Source organism: Sardina pilchardus, chromosome 17 (genome assembly GCF_963854185.1).
Source record: "Sardina pilchardus chromosome 17, fSarPil1.1, whole genome shotgun sequence".
NCBI lineage: Eukaryota > Metazoa > Chordata > Actinopteri > Clupeiformes > Clupeidae > Sardina > Sardina pilchardus.
The window spans coordinates 5,328,966-5,347,524 of NC_085010.1; the positions used below are offsets into that span (position 1 = coordinate 5,328,966).

General features: G+C 46.2%; 1 protein-coding gene across 1 annotated transcript in view; it reads left to right on the forward strand.

Moving 5' to 3' along the window:
- Nucleotides 1-18,559, forward strand: part of LOC134061801 (cytidine monophosphate-N-acetylneuraminic acid hydroxylase-like) — a 99,018-nt gene that overhangs the window by 23,265 nt on the left and 57,194 nt on the right. Inside the window, exons 3-5 of the mRNA XM_062517602.1 lie at nt 551-642; nt 2,819-2,934; nt 18,350-18,540. Of these exons, the coding sequence (XP_062373586.1) occupies nt 551-642; nt 2,819-2,934; nt 18,350-18,540 (399 nt within the window). The remainder of the gene's footprint in view (nt 1-550; nt 643-2,818; nt 2,935-18,349; nt 18,541-18,559) is intronic.

An 18,559-nucleotide genomic window follows, 5' to 3' on the forward strand; every position in this document is an offset into this window, starting at 1 on the left:
AGTCAACTTGAATGCAAGTTTTTATCAAATGTCTGCAGAATAGCCTTCTAATGATGCTAACCATATTTAACAGTAATTTAGCTAATCGTCTTCTGTGCGTCATTGCGTTCACGACTGTGAATGTTTTATTTGGATTAATGTGCATGTCGAGGGCGGGTGTCCATTGAGCGCGCACGAGAGCGGGCCAAGGAGAATGAGTTTACTTCTACTGTTTGGTAAAGTTGCACGCATTGTCTACAGTTGCGGAAGAACTTTATGCTTCCACCCGAGCAGCGTCAGGTGCATCAGTTTGACCACGCTAGGGATGATCTCTCGCACTTGCCATTTCTAAAACCTCGCACGCAGCACTCAAAACTCCATACTCCTACTCTCGCACGTAAGGGAAACACATCGTCACATATGGGAATCAATTGCGCATGCCATAACTAGCCTGAACCGTAGGACCGTACGACGAACACACACTCTGAACCGTGACATGCGAACCGTACGGTTCGGAGCATTTTTCAAAAACCGTGCCACCCCTAGCTTCCATCTGTACTTCCTGCCACAGGACGGTCCGCTGTACTAAGCATAACTGGAAACTCAACATGGAGACCATGCAGTACGTCAACCCCCCTGACAGCTTCATGCAGGATGAACTCGGTAAGCCGGAGCACCCTGCATGGGGTGTGTTTAAATTGGCCACAAACAATGGGGAACGTTTGTGGCGAGCTTGTTTTCTCTGATTTTAGATGATTTGGTGTTAATATTTAATTTTAACTATAATCCTTCATCCAGTTCCATGGTACATTTGCAGAGAACTACCTCAATTGTTCGAAAACGTTCACTGAGATATCGAGGCAAATTGAACACTGTTGGTGAACATTTGGCCATGTATTAGAATTTGAATGCAGATCAGTTGCAGCGGTCTGATCAGCATACTGTACCGTCTGGAAATCCAGTTATGATAAGAAATTAATCTGAATTTGAATCTGAATCTGGTCTGAATCCTGTGTACATACTCTGGAATTTGTATACAGGACAGTCGCAGTTGCTTCAATTCTATTTTTGTCCATTTCCGAAGAGCACCTGATTTGTTCTTTATTTATTGACCCTTATCTCCCTCAACAATGGAATTCTCTTCTCTGATTGGCTGATGGGGTGGCCATTAACTTCGTATAACCTGCTACCTTGGAAGTAGTTCCCGTATCACACAATATTAATTCGCCAAACTCGTTGCGAAGTATGAACTGTCACGTTGCATCCAAGCTGAAATACAGATGTGCAGAACCATAGTAACATTGTAGCATATGACGGAGGTGGATTGTAGCTAGTTGGATGCCATGTAGGCTATAAAAGTAGCGATCTTTTAAAGTTTAAGTTAATCAGAATCCTGGGATATGCCCGCTTGACAACGGGAGAGATAGAACTAACGCTTGGCTTTTGGCCGTAGCAACCATCCATTTTAGAACTAGAACTAGTTTTGTCCTGCAAGTAGAAAGTTGATATGTGGCGGAAAGTAGTCCCACAGTCAAGACAGTTTTAGCGATGTTAACGGACGCAACGGTGGAATAAAACTATGTTCTAAATATACAGGTTATGAATAGAGATGCACCGATTGCAATTTTTTGGCCGATTCCGATTTCCGATTTTTCATGGAATTTGACCGGCCGATTCCGATTTTAGCCGATTCCGATTTCATTTCTTCTAACCACTTGTCAGCACACACAAATAGTTATTTTCTGTCTTTTCTTTAATACAACATGTTAATATAGAAATGTAATCAACTTATCAATGGCTGGTAAAAAAAATTGGAATAGACAGATTCTTCTTCAAGTCCTCTTCAGCTGCAGTATTTTCAGTGTGGGACATATCACACACTAGGCTACTAGGCCTAATAGAAATGCACTGTGGGAACACCTATGTTTTTCTTCTCACATCCAATGCTAAATAGGCTTGAGATGTTGGAAAATTGAAAAAAAAAACTAATTTTGAGAAAACAGCCTTGAAACACAGCCAATGACATGCAATTCTCAGTCTACACTCTTCTTTGAACTTTCGCGATTGCTTGCGAATACAAAGGAAGTGTCCATATTTGGATGCCATAACGTCATGCAGGAGAAACACAGCTTTCCAACTACACCACACATGATATGTTTTGTATCACGGTCACGGTAGACAAAAGGTAATGAAATTAAGCCTCTAAATGTGAAAATCGGACTTTGTTGTTGTAGTAGTGCGAAAGAATTCATTCTAAGGTGGCAAACCGGAGCAAAATGTTTATTCCTGCCGTGTCTTGCCTTAAGTGCAGTATAACTAGGCTACTCCTAGACTATCGCTTGTTGACAGCGCGTGTGGTTCAGCTGTGGGTCACCAGCCGATCGATCGGTGCATCTCTAGTTATGAATACAAACGGGAGATAAGCGGGATAACGGCCTTCGAGGTCGACCGGTTCGATGGAAATAATGGCACGGCTTCGCACGTCGCCGGAGTTCTAGACCTCCACTTAGCCATTATTCCCATCGAACCGGTCACCTCGTCGGCTGTTATCCCTTACAAAGCAGCACTCTCCTTCTCTCTCTCAACATTTTGATCAACTTTAAGGGACAGCTATGACCATGCAAGATCAAACATGATAAATTGGGTCTTGGGTCTCCATGGCATCACACACACACACACACACACACACACACACAGCAAATAACTGACCAGAAACTGTTTTCCTCAGGATCAATGGGTGTGCGTGTGTGTATATGTGTGCTGTATTGTGTTTATGTGTATGTTTGTGGTATTGTGTATGTGTGCGTATGTGTGTGTGTGTTTCATGTTTCATGCACAGAGGTTGTGTGGGCAGACGACCCTGATGGTGGTCTGGACCTTATGGAGCTGAATCCTCCTGACCCCTGGCTCACAGACCCCATGGACGCCCAGGAGCTGCAGCCCGGTGAAGTGACCGTGAGTATGAGTGTGTGTGTGTGGTGTGTGTGTGTGTGTCAGGGATGCAAACAGACATGTGGTCAAATTATGGGCGTATTATGGGCTTATCGGTGTCTAACCTCTTTTGGAGGAATAGGCCTAATATGGTCACTCTACGGTCAATGTAGGGGGTCATGATATACAGTACCTTTATCCTGTTTCAAAGTTGCAGCACAACCATCATCTTGGTAAACTATCCTACCTTGAGCATACACTGTATGCCATAGCCACTGTATTGCTGTTCTTACTGCATCTTGAAATGTCTTGAAAGTACACACAGTGTAACCCTCTTTTTGTCCAAAATAAATGGCAAAATCTCTCTAAACCAGCTGTTTAGATACTCAATAGCCTATATGCCTTTTAAAGTTTTGGTGAATTATTGGCACACCAATAATAATGTAGACAAAACAATGACTGCTGCCAAGTACAAACAATGCTGGGAATACCATTTTTAAATATAGGCAATTTATTATGTCCAACTAGCTCTTATATAAGACGACAGCTCATGTCAGCACATTATTTGTGTATGCCTATATTTTAAGCTACTATAGGCTACATGTATGATGGTATGATGTGTGTTTTTTTTTCTATCATTATTACTATTAATATATTGGTTCAATTAATTTACATGCCTGTAGCACTTCTGGCAAGTACTATTGCCTAATAGATTCCTACAAGTTTTTTGTCAAGGCAAGTTGCTGCACTGCCAGCTACATCTAATCCAAATTTAGAAGGCCAATAATAATAGGATCTATTCTAGTTGGTTGGTAATCCAAATGCAAAAAAAGTATAAAGGCTAAACCAAAACTATGCTAATTGCGATTAGCCACGTTGCTAATAACTACAGTGAAAACGGTGCTGACAGCTGCTGCAATAAGGCCATAATTTCCTATACAACTACATAAACAACAGAAGGCTACTTCAAATTAACTTTACTCGTGTAATTGTCTTGCCATAATGGGCAAAGTAGGCTAGTCATTGAAACTTCTGTTATGCTCCACACAGCAGAGAGATGTACTCTTTCCGACACTTTTAAGACAAGGCTATTTTTGGACATGTTGCGGGAGACATAACGAGCCGATTGATCTGACTATAATCTTGATTTTATTGATGATGTCAGCAGAGCCAGCTTCTATAAGCCATCGAGTGGTGTGCATGATGAACGAACCTTATCCATATGCCAAGCGGTGGACATGCGTAAGGTGTGTGTAAAATATCCCTTTCAGTGCGAATGCAATACAGTAAGCAGGCTATGGTGCGCGCGCGCTGCTCCATTGGCTTTGCGTGCGCAGCTTTCTCATATGTCTACACTACAGGCTACTGTCTCATAGACCGTACATTTACGTATTCGGTAATTTCCATACAGAATTATCTTTGATGAAATTATAATCAGACCGTCCAACGGACCCCCCCCCCCCCCTTAAAAAAAAACTCATCGGATCTACACGATTCACCCAAGTCCCCCAAACAGTCGTGAAAAAGGCGGCATCCGCCAAAAGGCGCGCCGTTTGCATCCCTGGTGTGTGTGTGTGTGTGTGTGTGTGTGTGTGGTAGTGTGATGCCATGGAGACCCAAGAGCTGCAGTCTGGTGAAGTGATTACACCAACGTAATAACTTTCCACCAACGCAATAACAATAAACCACCAACGTAATAAAAATGTGCACGCTTTAAAAGTACCCCCCCCCCCCTCCCCATTTACTTACTGCCTTTATTATTCCTCACCTTTACTAGGAGCCAAGCAAAGCTACACACACAGGTCCCTGACGCTTTATGCAGAGTTGCTTTGGCATCCATTTTGTTTCTGCCTTCTCTAATTGGGGACAAAATAAAGATGCAGTGTTTCTACTCCTCTGTAGTGAGCCTACCGACACTGACATTGATGTTTTTACTCTTCTGTAGTGAGCCTACCGACACTGACATTATTGTGTGGTCAAGAAAAGTTGATCGTTCATCAGTTCATCATGTTTGTAAGCCAAGTAATTCAAGTAATTATGTCTACTGGTTTCAACAGCTTGCATGCTAGTTAACTATTAATAGTGGGAATAGGTGGGAAGCCCGCCGCTGACGAGGGTGGCAGCAATCCTGGTAGCTCGTGTTGTTTTGTGCTTTAACGTGTTTTTTTTGTTTAGTTTAGCTTTACTTTCTTTACTACGGATTACACACTTTAAGGAGTGTTTTTATTCTATCCTATGGATATGGATCTACTACAACGTTCTGGCGACAGCAAACTTGTTTACACAAGGAAACAGCTGCTTGCACTACGGAAACAGGCCGGTGATCCTGACGCTAACATCCCTCAGGAATTATGGTACTTTCGGGGCTGCAGAGCTGGACTCAAAGTGAGGATGAGGCGACGGGAGATACGGGATCAATGGTGATGGGGAACGTGAACTCACTGGCTAACAAAACGGACGAACTGGCTTCCCTGGTAAGAAATCAGAAACTGTACAGAGTTTAATTTGTCTCACGGAGACATGGCTAACTAGCTCCGTCCCAACTGCGAACGTGGAGCTACCTGGCTTTAGCGTGGCCCGTTTGGACAGAGACAATAAACTTTCTGGAAAGAAGAAGGGCGGTGGACTGGTGATTTACAGTAACGACAGATGGTGCAACCCCGGTCATGTTACAGTTAAAGAAACTGCATGCTGTAAGGATGTGGAGTTAATAGCAGTGAGCCTTCGACCGTATTACTTGCCGAGGGAATTCACGCATGCCATTGTTGTCTGTGTTTACGTCCCACCACGAGCCCTTCCAGACGTAGCGTGTGACATCATTCACTCTACAATTGACTCCAAACTCAGCACACAGATGCTTTTTTTGCGATCTCTGGAGACTTTAACCACATAACACTGGATTCTACCCTCACAAATTTCTACCAGTTTGTTGATTGCCCGACTAGCAAAAACAGGACAATAGACCTCATGTATGCAAACGTGAGGGATGCATACAGCGCCACCCCCCTACCCCCACTCGGAAAATCAGATCACAACCTTGTTCACCTGCAACCAATGTACATACCAAAAGTGCAGAGGCCTCCATGTGACACACGCACTTTCAGGAAGTGGACACCAGGAGCAGATGAGGCTTTGAGAGACTGTTTTGAGTCCACTGACTGGAATGTACTACAGAATGGTGATTTGGAGGAGGCCACACATTGCATGACTGACTACCTGAACCTCTGTATGGATGTTGTTGTTCCCACAAGAACTGTGCGCTGCTTTCCAAACAACAAGCCTTGGATAACCAGCAATGTCAAGGCCCTTCTAAATAGGAAAAAGATGGCTTTCAAAGAGGGGAACCAGGCAGAGCTGAGGCAAGTGCAGGGGGAACTCAAAGTCAGGCTGAAAGAGGCCAAGGAGGATTACAGGAAGAAGGTGGAGCAGAAGCTGCAGGAGAACAACATGAAGGAGGTCTGGGATGGAATGAAGACCATCACTGGCCTGAGGAAAAGCAGCAGCTCTGTGGAAGGGGATCTGGACAGGGCGAACCAGCTAAACCAGTTCTACAACAGGTTTGACTGCCCTGCTTCAGTGGACAATGGTCGTCCACCATCATCATCACCAGCACCATCAACTGCTTCAGTGGACAATGGTTGTCCACCATCACCATCACCATCACCAGCACCATCAACTATGGACACTGCTCTTGCCAGCTTAACTGCCCAATTCACACCTCCCCCTCACCCCCAGTGCAGCACGTCCCCTCCTCCCCTCCCAAGTGACCAAGACCATGGTAACACCGCCCCACCTCCCCTCCCCTCCCCCCTCATCATAACGGCAGATCAAGTTAGAGGACAGCTGAAGAAACTCCATCCCAGGAAAGCAGCCGGGCCTGACGGACTGTGTCCAAGACTGCTCAAGGCCTGTGCTGCTGAACTTGGAGAGCCACTGGAGCTTATCTTCAACCAAAGTCTACGTCTCAGGAGAGTCCCGACACTGTGGAAGACATCATGTCTTATCCCCGTCCCCAAGAAACCACATCCACGTGAGCTGAATGACTTCAGGCCAGTCGCTCTCTCATCACACCTGATGAAGACCTTGGAGAGACTGGTTCTGGGGATACTTAGGCCACAGGTGCGCCATGCACTAGATCCGTTACAGTTTGCATACCAGGAGAAAGTGGGTGTCGACGATGCCATCTCATACCTCCTACACAAGACACTCTCACCTGGACAAGGGGAAAAGTGCTGTGAGAATCATGTTCTTTGACTTCTCTAGTGCTTTTAACACCATCCAACCCCCCAGACTGAGTGACAAGCTCCTGCAGATGGGTGTGGATGCTCACCTAGTATCCTGGATTGCAGACTACCTGACAGAGCGGCCACAGTTTGTCAGACTGAAGGACTGCCTCTCCACCACTGTAATCAGCAGCACAGGTGCTCTCTCCAGTCCTGTTCTCCTGACTTCTGCTACAACACGGAGTCATGCCACATGCAGAAGTTTTCAGACGATACTGCAATTGTGGGATGTATCAGGGATGGGCAGGAGGAGGAATACAGGAGCCTGGTGGAGGACTTTGTGCAATGGTGCAGACTCAACCACCTACAACTCAACACGGCCAAGACCAAGGAGATGGTGGTAGATTTCAGGAGGTCTAAGCCTGCTCTGCTGCCAGTCATTATTGAGGAGGTCAATGTGGAGGTGGTGAACACATACAAGTACCTGGGCGTACATCTGGATGATAAACTGGACTGGTCAGTCAACACTGAAGCAATATACAAGAAAGGGCAGAGCAGGCTGTACTTCCTGAGGAGACTGCGGTCCTTCAATGTCTGCAGCAAGCTCCTCTGGATGTTTTACCAGTCTGTTGTTGCCAGCGTCCTCTTCTATGCTGTGGCATGCTGGGGAGGAAGCACTAGGAAGAGGGATGCTGGGCGACTAGACAGGCTGGTAAGGAAGGCTGGCTCTGTTGTGGGAGCTGATCTGGAGTGCATCACTTCAGTATCAGACAAAAGGACCCTGAACAAGCTACACAACATCCTGGACAATGACTGTCATCCACTCTACAGCACTATCATACAGCAGAAGAGCTTGATCAGCTGGAGACTACGCTCCATGACATGCACAACAGACAGACTGAGGAAGTCATTTGTACCCAGGGCCATACAACTGTACAATGCTTCACTAAAGGGAAAGGGAGAGTTGGACTTCTATGTGTAGTAGGATAGACTGACTGCTGCCCCTGTGTCTTCCCTCTAGCCTGCCAATTGAGTAATGAGGGGCGGGGCAGTGACCTTAATTGGTAAACGGGCTCAAGTGCAGCCTATTTACAGTTTTTTCCAATCGTTTACACACAATTTTGAAAACGGGGCTCTTTTTGTCTAAACATATCACACAATTAACCAAACACAACACCCAATCAGCAGAACATAACAGATTGTTAGCAAAATGAAATATTTCTGTCAAAACAATAAACACATTGATAAAACCTTATACTGTTCTCATATCACTAACACATTCTTTGAATGATTCCACACTGTCGCTATCTTATACACACCAACACAATAAATTCAAAACACATCTGTAAAAACCCTCTTCCAATATATGGATCTTATTCAGACATATTGTTTGAGAGCATTAGGATAATTTAGATGACAAAAATATTTTGATGAACCCTCATCAAGCAATGCACAAAACTGATGCTGCAGACAATATTTCTTTCTTTCACTGAACCATATGTTCAGTTACAGTGACAAGTCAATCAACAGAAAATGCCAAAATTATAGTTCTTGCTACTGTAAAGTGTAGAAAAATAAAAATCTGTACACAAACAAAAAGTACTGTACACTTACAGTCACTGAAGTAAAACTAAAGCAACAATACATAATACTCTAATCATCTCTCTGTCTAGCTGGATCAGGCCATAAGAGTTCACCACATCACAGGCTATGGGTGCCTCTCATTTGGGCTTTTATACGTCCTCCCTCGCTCCTCTGGCCTCGATCCTCACTGATCGACATAAAAAATGATGGGGCGAAAACAATGGGATAGTCTATCCAGTGTTAGTTATAGATCAGTGGGAACGCCCCTCGAGGATCGAGCATAACACACCTGAGTGCTGCGTTTTCAATTTTGCACATGTGTGCTTACACACCTGGTGGATGTGATTATTCAATTTGTTCATTGGTGTGGTCATTGGCAAGCCAGGGCTTTATAATGACAAGGAAGTACCTAACAATCTTTATCTGTGTCTAAGGTGTGAAAATGTGTTTTACGTTTTGACATTCACTGTGTGTAATGTTTCGCAAAAAGTGTGAAGCTGAATTTGTGCTTACTGTTGTACTACTCTGCGCAGGCGTTTTGCTTCTTAAGTGTTAAGTATTGTTAACTGTCTGTTAATCTTGATTTTAGTGTGTAAACGATTGGAAAAAACTGTAAGAGCATGGTGGCTAGCAAACGGTGTAGGCTCTGCTGCAAGAAGGTGTGTGAGCACACCAGAGCCTTCCACCAGGTATGCGACCTTTTTGAGTGTTTCTGTTTGTATTAGTTTTTGTCATTGTGGTTAATGTTTATCGTTTTATGTACTGTAGCTGGGTGCCCTGCCTGTCCGGACTACGGCAGGGGTGATGTCGCCTGCCTCTCCGGACTGCTACAGTTGGTCAGGCTGCTGTCTTGTCTTCATTTAGTTTTGTTTGATATTTGATTTACTATTTTGTCTGTGACTTTTGGTTTGATTGTCTTTGTCCATTGTCTTTCTTTTGTGAGCAGGCAGAGTGTTAATGGGGGGGGGGGCCTAGTCACCTGCTGGAGAACCAGAGTAATTGCACGTGTGTGTACTGAGAGTTGCTTGCTGTGGAGAGCTGCACTACTTAACACTTTCATACTGTAGAATTGCTGTGTTTGGTATAAACTGGTCACCGTTGATATTAGCCTGCCCCCACCGGCAAGCTCTGTCTGTCTCTGTTGAATGTCTGTCTTTTGTGTTCAATAAATCGTTAATTTAAGGAATTCATGTCTCGTTATGCTTAATCGAACCTGTGACGCTCTGTATAGTAAAGGTCCCAATCTCTTAAAGGTTCCCTGAGGCGCTAGGCCCCAGGGTGCCGTAGTCAGGCTACAGATTTGGGGTGGTTGCCCTGACCGCCCTGTTACATTCTGGCGTAAGTCGGCAGCAAGCTAAAGACATGAATTCCTTTCTTTTCTTTTGTTAGAGTTGCATATTTGTGTTGTGCTTGTTTTTCTTTGTTTTCCTTATTTTCAAGACAAGACAGCAGCTGACCAGAAAATCACATACCAGGAACCCTCTGAAGTCCAGCCTCCAACATCCCAAGTCCCTACCCTCACCGTGTTGAAGTCCTCTGTGCCTCCTTTTGACCAGTCCGGCGGATGGCGCCTCCGTCGGTTGGGCGGGATTGACCCATGAAAGGACTATACCCACTATCAGGAGGATTCATGTTGGAGTGGGATGAGCAAGACTTTTGGACTTATTGGGGGGGAAGTCAGGGTATGTGTGTTTGCCATGGGTTTTGCAGCTTACCCATTTTAACCATTTTAATAGGTAGCCGGGGGTCAGCCTCAGAGAATCACTGGGTCATGGGGTGGGTCCCATTAGCGGGGTTTTCTGAGGGGCCCCTGGTGTTCCACATTCCAGCATTGGCCTACTGACCATGCTGTGTCCTTGTGTGTTGGGTAGCAGTGTTTGAAACACTGGGTCCCCAGTTGGGTAGCAGTGCTTGAGACACTGGGTCCCCTGAATCTGGGTAGCAGAACTGGCCCATTGGCCAGACTGCATGCCACTGGAGCATTTGGGTAGCCGCGCTGGTCGCGGGGTCCCCTGTATCTGGGGTCTGGTCCAGTGACCAGACTCATCCCCATCATGGGGTTGAGTGGCAGCACCGGGGTCAACCTGGCTGCCAATTATCTGCTTGATTTGAATTATATGTGGACTTGTGCCTGAGTGAGCCCTTACCAACCCCTCATGTGCTCGTTTTAAAGGTGTATCGTCGGGACGACGATACATCTTGGGGGGGAAGAATGTAGTAGGATAGACTGACTGCTGCCCCTGTGTCTTCCCTCTAGCCTGCCAATTGAGTAATGAGGGGCGGGGCAGTGACCTTAATTGGTAAACGGGCTCAAGTGCAGCCTATTTAAGAGCATGGTGGCTAGCAAACGGTGTAGGCTCTGCTGCAAGAAGGTGTGTGAGCACACCAGAGCCTTCCACCAGGTATGCGACCTTTTTGAGTGTTTCTGTTTGTATTAGTTTTTGTCATTGTGGTTAATGTTTATCGTTTTATGTACTGTAGCTGGGTGCCCTGCCTGTCCGGACTACGGCAGGGGTGATGTCGCCTGCCTCTCCGGACTGCTACAGTTGGTCAGGCTGCTGTCTTGTCTTCATTTAGTTTTGTTTGATATTTGATTTACTATTTTGTCTGTGACTTTTGGTTTGATTGTCTTTGTCCATTGTCTTTCTTTTGTGAGCAGGCAGAGTGTTAATGGGGGGGGGGGCCTAGTCACCTGCTGGAGAACCAGAGTAATTGCACGTGTGTGTACTGAGAGTTGCTTGCTGTGGAGAGCTGCACTACTTAACACTTTCATACTGTAGAATTGCTGTGTTTGGTATAAACTGGTCACCGTTGATATTAGCCTGCCCCCACCGGCAAGCTCTGTCTGTCTCTGTTGAATGTCTGTCTTTTGTGTTCAATAAATCGTTAATTTAAGGAATTCATGTCTCGTTATGCTTAATCGAACCTGTGACGCTCTGTATAGTAAAGGTCCCAATCTCTTAAAGGTTCCCTGAGGCGCTAGGCCCCAGGGTGCCGTAGTCAGGCTACAGATTTGGGGTGGTTGCCCTGACCGCCCTGTTACATTCTGGCGTAAGTCGGCAGCAAGCTAAAGACATGAATTCCTTTCTTTTCTTTTGTTAGAGTTGCATATTTGTGTTGTGCTTGTTTTTCTTTGTTTTCCTTATTTTCAAGACAAGACAGCAGCTGACCAGAAAATCACATACCAGGAACCCTCTGAAGTCCAGCCTCCAACATCCCAAGTCCCTACCCTCACCGTGTTGAAGTCCTCTGTGCCTCCTTTTGACCAGTCCGGCGGATGGCGCCTCCGTCGGTTGGGCGGGATTGACCCATGAAAGGACTATACCCACTATCAGGAGGATTCATGTTGGAGTGGGATGAGCAAGACTTTTGGACTTATGGGGGGGAAGTCAGGGTATGTGTGTTTGCCATGGGTTTTGCAGCTTACCCATTTTAACCATTTTAATAGGTAGCCGGGGGTCAGCCTCAGAGAATCACTGGGTCATGGGGTGGGTCCCATTAGCGGGGTTTTCTGAGGGGCCCCTGGTGTTCCACATTCCAGCATTGGCCTACTGACCATGCTGTGTCCTTGTGTGTTGGGTAGCAGTGTTTGAAACACTGGGTCCCCAGTTGGGTAGCAGTGCTTGAGACACTGGGTCCCCTGAATCTGGGTAGCAGAACTGGCCCATTGGCCAGACTGCATGCCACTGGAGCATTTGGGTAGCCGCGCTGGTCGCGGGGTCCCCTGTATCTGGGGTCTGGTCCAGTGACCAGACTCATCCCCATCATGGGGTTGAGTGGCAGCACCGGGGTCAACCTGGCTGCCAATTATCTGCTTGATTTGAATTATATGTGGACTTGTGCCTGAGTGAGCCCTTACCAACCCCTCATGTGCTCGTTTTAAAGGTGTATCGTCGAGACGACGATACATCTTGGGGGGGAAGAATGTAGTAGGATAGACTGACTGCTGCCCCTGTGTCTTCCCTCTAGCCTGCCAATTGAGTAATGAGGGGCGGGGCAGTGACCTTAATTGGTAAACGGGCTCAAGTGCAGCCTATTTAAGAGCATGGTGGCTAGCAAACGGTGTAGGCTCTGCTGCAAGAAGGTGTGTGAGCACACCAGAGCCTTCCACCAGGTATGCGACCTTTTTGAGTGTTTCTGTTTGTATTAGTTTTTGTCATTGTGGTTAATGTTTATCGTTTTATGTACTGTAGCTGGGTGCCCTGCCTGTCCGGACTACGGCAGGGGTGATGTCGCCTGCCTCTCCGGACTGCTACAGTTGGTCAGGCTGCTGTCTTGTCTTCATTTAGTTTTGTTTGATATTTGATTTACTATTTTGTCTGTGACTTTTGGTTTGATTGTCTTTGTCCATTGTCTTTCTTTTGTGAGCAGGCAGAGTGTTAATGGGGGGGGGGCCTAGTCACCTGCTGGAGAACCAGAGTAATTGCACGTGTGTGTACTGAGAGTTGCTTGCTGTGGAGAGCTGCACTACTTAACACTTTCATACTGTAGAATTGCTGTGTTTGGTATAAACTGGTCACCGTTGATATTAGCCTGCCCCCACCGGCAAGCTCTGTCTGTCTCTGTTGAATGTCTGTCTTTTGTGTTCAATAAATCGTTAATTTAAGGAATTCATGTCTCGTTATGCTTAATCGAACCTGTGACGCTCTGTATAGTAAAGGTCCCAATCTCTTAAAGGTTCCCTGAGGCGCTAGGCCCCAGGGTGGCGTAGTCAGGCTACAGATTTGGGGTGGTTGCCCTGACCGCCCTGTTACATTCTGGCGTAAGTCGGCAGCAAGCTAAAGACATGAATTCCTTTCTTTTCTTTTGTTAGAGTTGCATATTTGTGTTGTGCTTGTTTTTCTTTGTTTTCCTTATTTTCAAGACAAGACAGCAGCTGACCAGAAAATCACATACCAGGAACCCTCTGAAGTCCAGCCTCCAACATCCCAAGTCCCTACCCTCACCGTGTTGAAGTCCTCTGTGCCTCCTTTTGACCAGTCCGGCGGATGGCGCCTCCGTCGGTTGGGCGGGATTGACCCATGAAAGGACTATACCCACTATCAGGAGGATTCATGTTGGAGTGGGATGAGCAAGACTTTTGGACTTATGGGGGGGAAGTCAGGGTATGTGTGTTTGCCATGGGTTTTGCAGCTTACCCATTTTAACCATTTTAATAGGTAGCCGGGGGTCAGCCTCAGAGAATCACTGGGTCATGGGGTGGGTCCCATTAGCGGGGTTTTCTGAGGGGCCCCTGGTGTTCCACATTCCAGCATTGGCCTACTGACCATGCTGTGTCCTTGTGTGTTGGGTAGCAGTGTTTGAAACACTGGGTCCCCAGTTGGGTAGCAGTGCTTGAGACACTGGGTCCCCTGAATCTGGGTAGCAGAACTGGCCCATTGGCCAGACTGCATGCCACTGGAGCATTTGGGTAGCCGCGCTGGTCGCGGGGTCCCCTGTATCTGGGGTCTGGTCCAGTGACCAGACTCATCCCCATCATGGGGTTGAGTGGCAGCACCGGGGTCAACCTGGCTGCCAATTATCTGCTTGATTTGAATTATATGTGGACTTGTGCCTGAGTGAGCCCTTACCAACCCCTCATGTGCTCGTTTTAAAGGTGTATCGTCGGGACGACGATACATCTTGGGGGGGAAGAATGTAGTAGGATAGACTGACTGCTGCCCCTGTGTCTTCCCTCTAGCCTGCCAATTGAGTAATGAGGGGCGGGGCAGTGACCTTAATTGGTAAACGGGCTCAAGTGCAGCCTATTTAAGAGCATGGTGGCTAGCAAACGGTGTAGGCTCTGCTGCAAGAAGGTGTGTGAGCACACCAGAGCCTTCCACCAGGTATGCGACCTTTTTGAGTGTTTCTGTTTGTATTAGTTTTTGTCATTGTGGTTAATGTTTATCGTTTTATGTACTGTAGCTGGGTGCCCTGCCTGTCCGGACTACGGCAGGGGTGATGTCGCCTGCCTCTCCGGACTGCTACAGTTGGTCAGGCTGCTGTCTTGTCTTCATTTAGTTTTGTTTGATATTTGATTTACTATTTTGTCTGTGACTTTTGGTTTGATTGTCTTTGTCCATTGTCTTTCTTTTGTGAGCAGGCAGAGTGTTAATGGGGGGGGGGCCTAGTCACCTGCTGGAGAACCAGAGTAATTGCACGTGTGTGTACTGAGAGTTGCTTGCTGTGGAGAGCTGCACTACTTAACACTTTCATACTGTAGAATTGCTGTGTTTGGTATAAACTGGTCACCGTTGATATTAGCCTGCCCCCACCGGCAAGCTCTGTCTGTCTCTGTTGAATGTCTGTCTTTTGTGTTCAATAAATCGTTAATTTAAGGAATTCATGTCTCGTTATGCTTAATCGAACCTGTGACGCTCTGTATAGTAAAGGTCCCAATCTCTTAAAGGTTCCCTGAGGCGCTAGGCCCCAGGGTGGCGTAGTCAGGCTACAGATTTGGGGTGGTTGCCCTGACCGCCCTGTTACATTCTGGCGTAAGTCGGCAGCAAGCTAAAGACATGAATTCCTTTCTTTTCTTTTGTTAGAGTTGCATATTTGTGTTGTGCTTGTTTTTCTTTGTTTTCCTTATTTTCAAGACAAGACAGCAGCTGACCAGAAAATCACATACCAGGAACCCTCTGAAGTCCAGCCTCCAACATCCCAAGTCCCTACCCTCACCGTGTTGAAGTCCTCTGTGCCTCCTTTTGACCAGTCCGGCGGATGGCGCCTCCGTCGGTTGGGCGGGATTGACCCATGAAAGGACTATACCCACTATCAGGAGGATTCATGTTGGAGTGGGATGAGCAAGACTTTTGGACTTATGGGGGGGAAGTCAGGGTATGTGTGTTTGCCATGGGTTTTGCAGCTTACCCATTTTAACCATTTTAATAGGTAGCCGGGGGTCAGCCTCAGAGAATCACTGGGTCATGGGGTGGGTCCCATTAGCGGGGTTTTCTGAGGGGCCCCTGGTGTTCCACATTCCAGCATTGGCCTACTGCCCATGCTGTGTCCTTGTGTGTTGGGTAGCAGTGTTTGAAACACTGGGTCCCCAGTTGGGTAGCAGTGCTTGAGACACTGGGTCCCCTGAATCTGGGTAGCAGAACTGGCCCATTGGCCAGACTGCATGCCACTGGAGCATTTGGGTAGCCGCGCTGGTCGCGGGGTCCCCTGTATCTGGGGTCTGGTCCAGTGACCAGACTCATCCCCATCATGGGGTTGAGTGGCAGCACCGGGGTCAACCTGGCTGCCAATTATCTGCTTGATTTGAATTATATGTGGACTTGTGCCTGAGTGAGCCCTTACCAACCCCTCATGTGCTCGTTTTAAAGGTGTATCGTCGGGACGACGATACATCTTGGGGGGGAAGAATGTAGTAGGATAGACTGACTGCTGCCCCTGTGTCTTCCCTCTAGCCTGCCAATTGAGTAATGAGGGGCGGGGCAGTGACCTTAATTGGTAAACGGGCTCAAGTGCAGCCTATTTAAGAGCATGGTGGCTAGCAAACGGTGTAGGCTCTGCTGCAAGAAGGTGTGTGAGCACACCAGAGCCTTCCACCAGGTATGCGACCTTTTTGAGTGTTTCTGTTTGTATTAGTTTTTGTCATTGTGGTTAATGTTTATCGTTTTATGTACTGTAGCTGGGTGCCCTGCCTGTCCGGACTACGGCAGGGGTGATGTCGCCTGCCTCTCCGGACTGCTACAGTTGGTCAGGCTGCTGTCTTGTCTTCATTTAGTTTTGTTTGATATTTGATTTACTATTTTGTCTGTGACTTTTGGTTTGATTGTCTTTGTCCATTGTCTTTCTTTAGTGAGCAGGCAGAGTGTTAATGGGGGGGGGGCCTAGTCACCTGCTGGAGAACCAGAGTAATTGCACGTGTGTGTACTGAGAGTTGCTTGCTGTGGAGAGCTGCACTACTTAACACTTTCATACTGTAGAATTGCTGTGTTTGGTATAAACTGGTCACCGTTGATATTAGCCTGCCCCCACCGGCAAGCTCTGTCTGTCTCTGTTGAATGTCTGTCTTTTGTGTTCAATAAATCGTTAATTTAAGGAATTCATGTCTCGTTATGCTTAATCGAACCTGTGACGCTCTGTATAGTAAAGGTCCCAATCTCTTAAAGGTTCCCTGAGGCGCTAGGCCCCAGGGTGGCGTAGTCAGGCTACAGATTTGGGGTGGTTGCCCTGACCGCCCTGTTACATATGCATAGTATATCTGCACCTCTACCCTCTTATACACTTACATGGCATGGCTTACATGCCTACCCTCTTTTGTCCATATACTTGACCAATGACTAATGTCTGCACCCATATCTAACTATCCTTGCACTGCTGCTATAACTCTTATATTATTACTATGTTAGGTCTATTTTAATTGTCCATATATTTATACTAGTACTGTTATTATTATTACAATGCTTACATTGTGTACTGTACATATGTATTGCTCGTCACTAGAATGTAATCTTGCACTGTTGGATGCTTACACTTTGTACTGTACATATTTATTGCTGGTCACTAGAATTTAATCTTGCACTGTTGCACTGTTGGACTTATTTGCACTACCAACTTGACACACACCTCACACTGGATCACAGTACCAATCCTCCTCAGTACATTCATGCACATCTTATCCATAGTATTTTACTGCTCCTTTAGTCATGTTGATTTGTTGATTTGCTTTGTATTTTCCTGTTTACATTGTATTGTATGTTGTGTGTGGTGTCTTAAGCTGCTGGGACCTTGAATTTCCCCTTTGGGATCAATAAAGTATCTATCTATCTATCTATCTATTGAGTGCCAAACTGCAACAAACTGCAATAGCTTTTGCTAAACAATTTTCTGAACCTTTGCACCCAAGATGATAATTGGCCAGTAGGTTTTAGGCCTCGGAGTCCATCATTTGGTCCGAAATTGTAGCAGTTAAAAAAAAAACTTTTAGAGATAGGTGTCTGTAGTGTTCCATTCACATAAACACATTCAAGTAGCCCACACATTTAACCTTTATTTAATTCTTGGACATTTCCGAGATTGGAAACACAATGGAATAGTATGCAAAAGTTGTTGTGAAATGTACAAAATTTGTAAGTACAAGTCGACCGATATGGGTTTATCTATGGTCAATGTTGATATCTAGAAATCAGGGTCAGTCAGCTGATGGATGCTGCCAATTTCACTAATGTACATACAACATAACAAAACAAAGATTAAAAAGTCACCTCTCGTCTCGACCAGTGGTGTGTGATGAGTGGTCTGGCACTTAATAGCTGTTCAAATGATGCTCAACAAAGGTATCCAGAGAAAAGTAAATTTGTTGTTGTTTGTTCTGGGTATCCAGAGAAAAGTAAATGTGCTTGCTCTGGTTATAGAGAAAAGTAAATGTGTTGTTGTTTGTTGCTTGTACGAATAAATCTAATCTAGTAATTTTGTGTGGCCTAAGTGAGAATGTTTATTGGAAAAACGAATACATTTATTTCAATATACATAAAGATATCACCCGCGAATCTAGTCTTTCCCTTAACCTCTTCCCTCTCGTTCTCTCTCCCTCTCTTCCTCTCCCTTCTTCTCTCACCCCTCTCTCTCTATCTCTCGTTCACTCTCTCTGCCCCCTCTCTTTCTCCCTTCTTCTCTCTCTGCCTTTCTTCATCTCTGTCTAGTTGACGTATCTCACTCATGCGTGCATGGAGCTGAAGTTGGGTGAGCGGAAGATGATGTTTGACCCCTGGCTGACGGGCCCAGCGTTTGCTCGTGGCTGGTGGCTGCTGCACGAGCCTCCGCCCGACTCCCTGGACAGGCTCTGCAAGGCTGACCTCATCTACATCAGCCACATGCACTCAGACCACCTCAGGTAGGCTGGGCCGGACTGG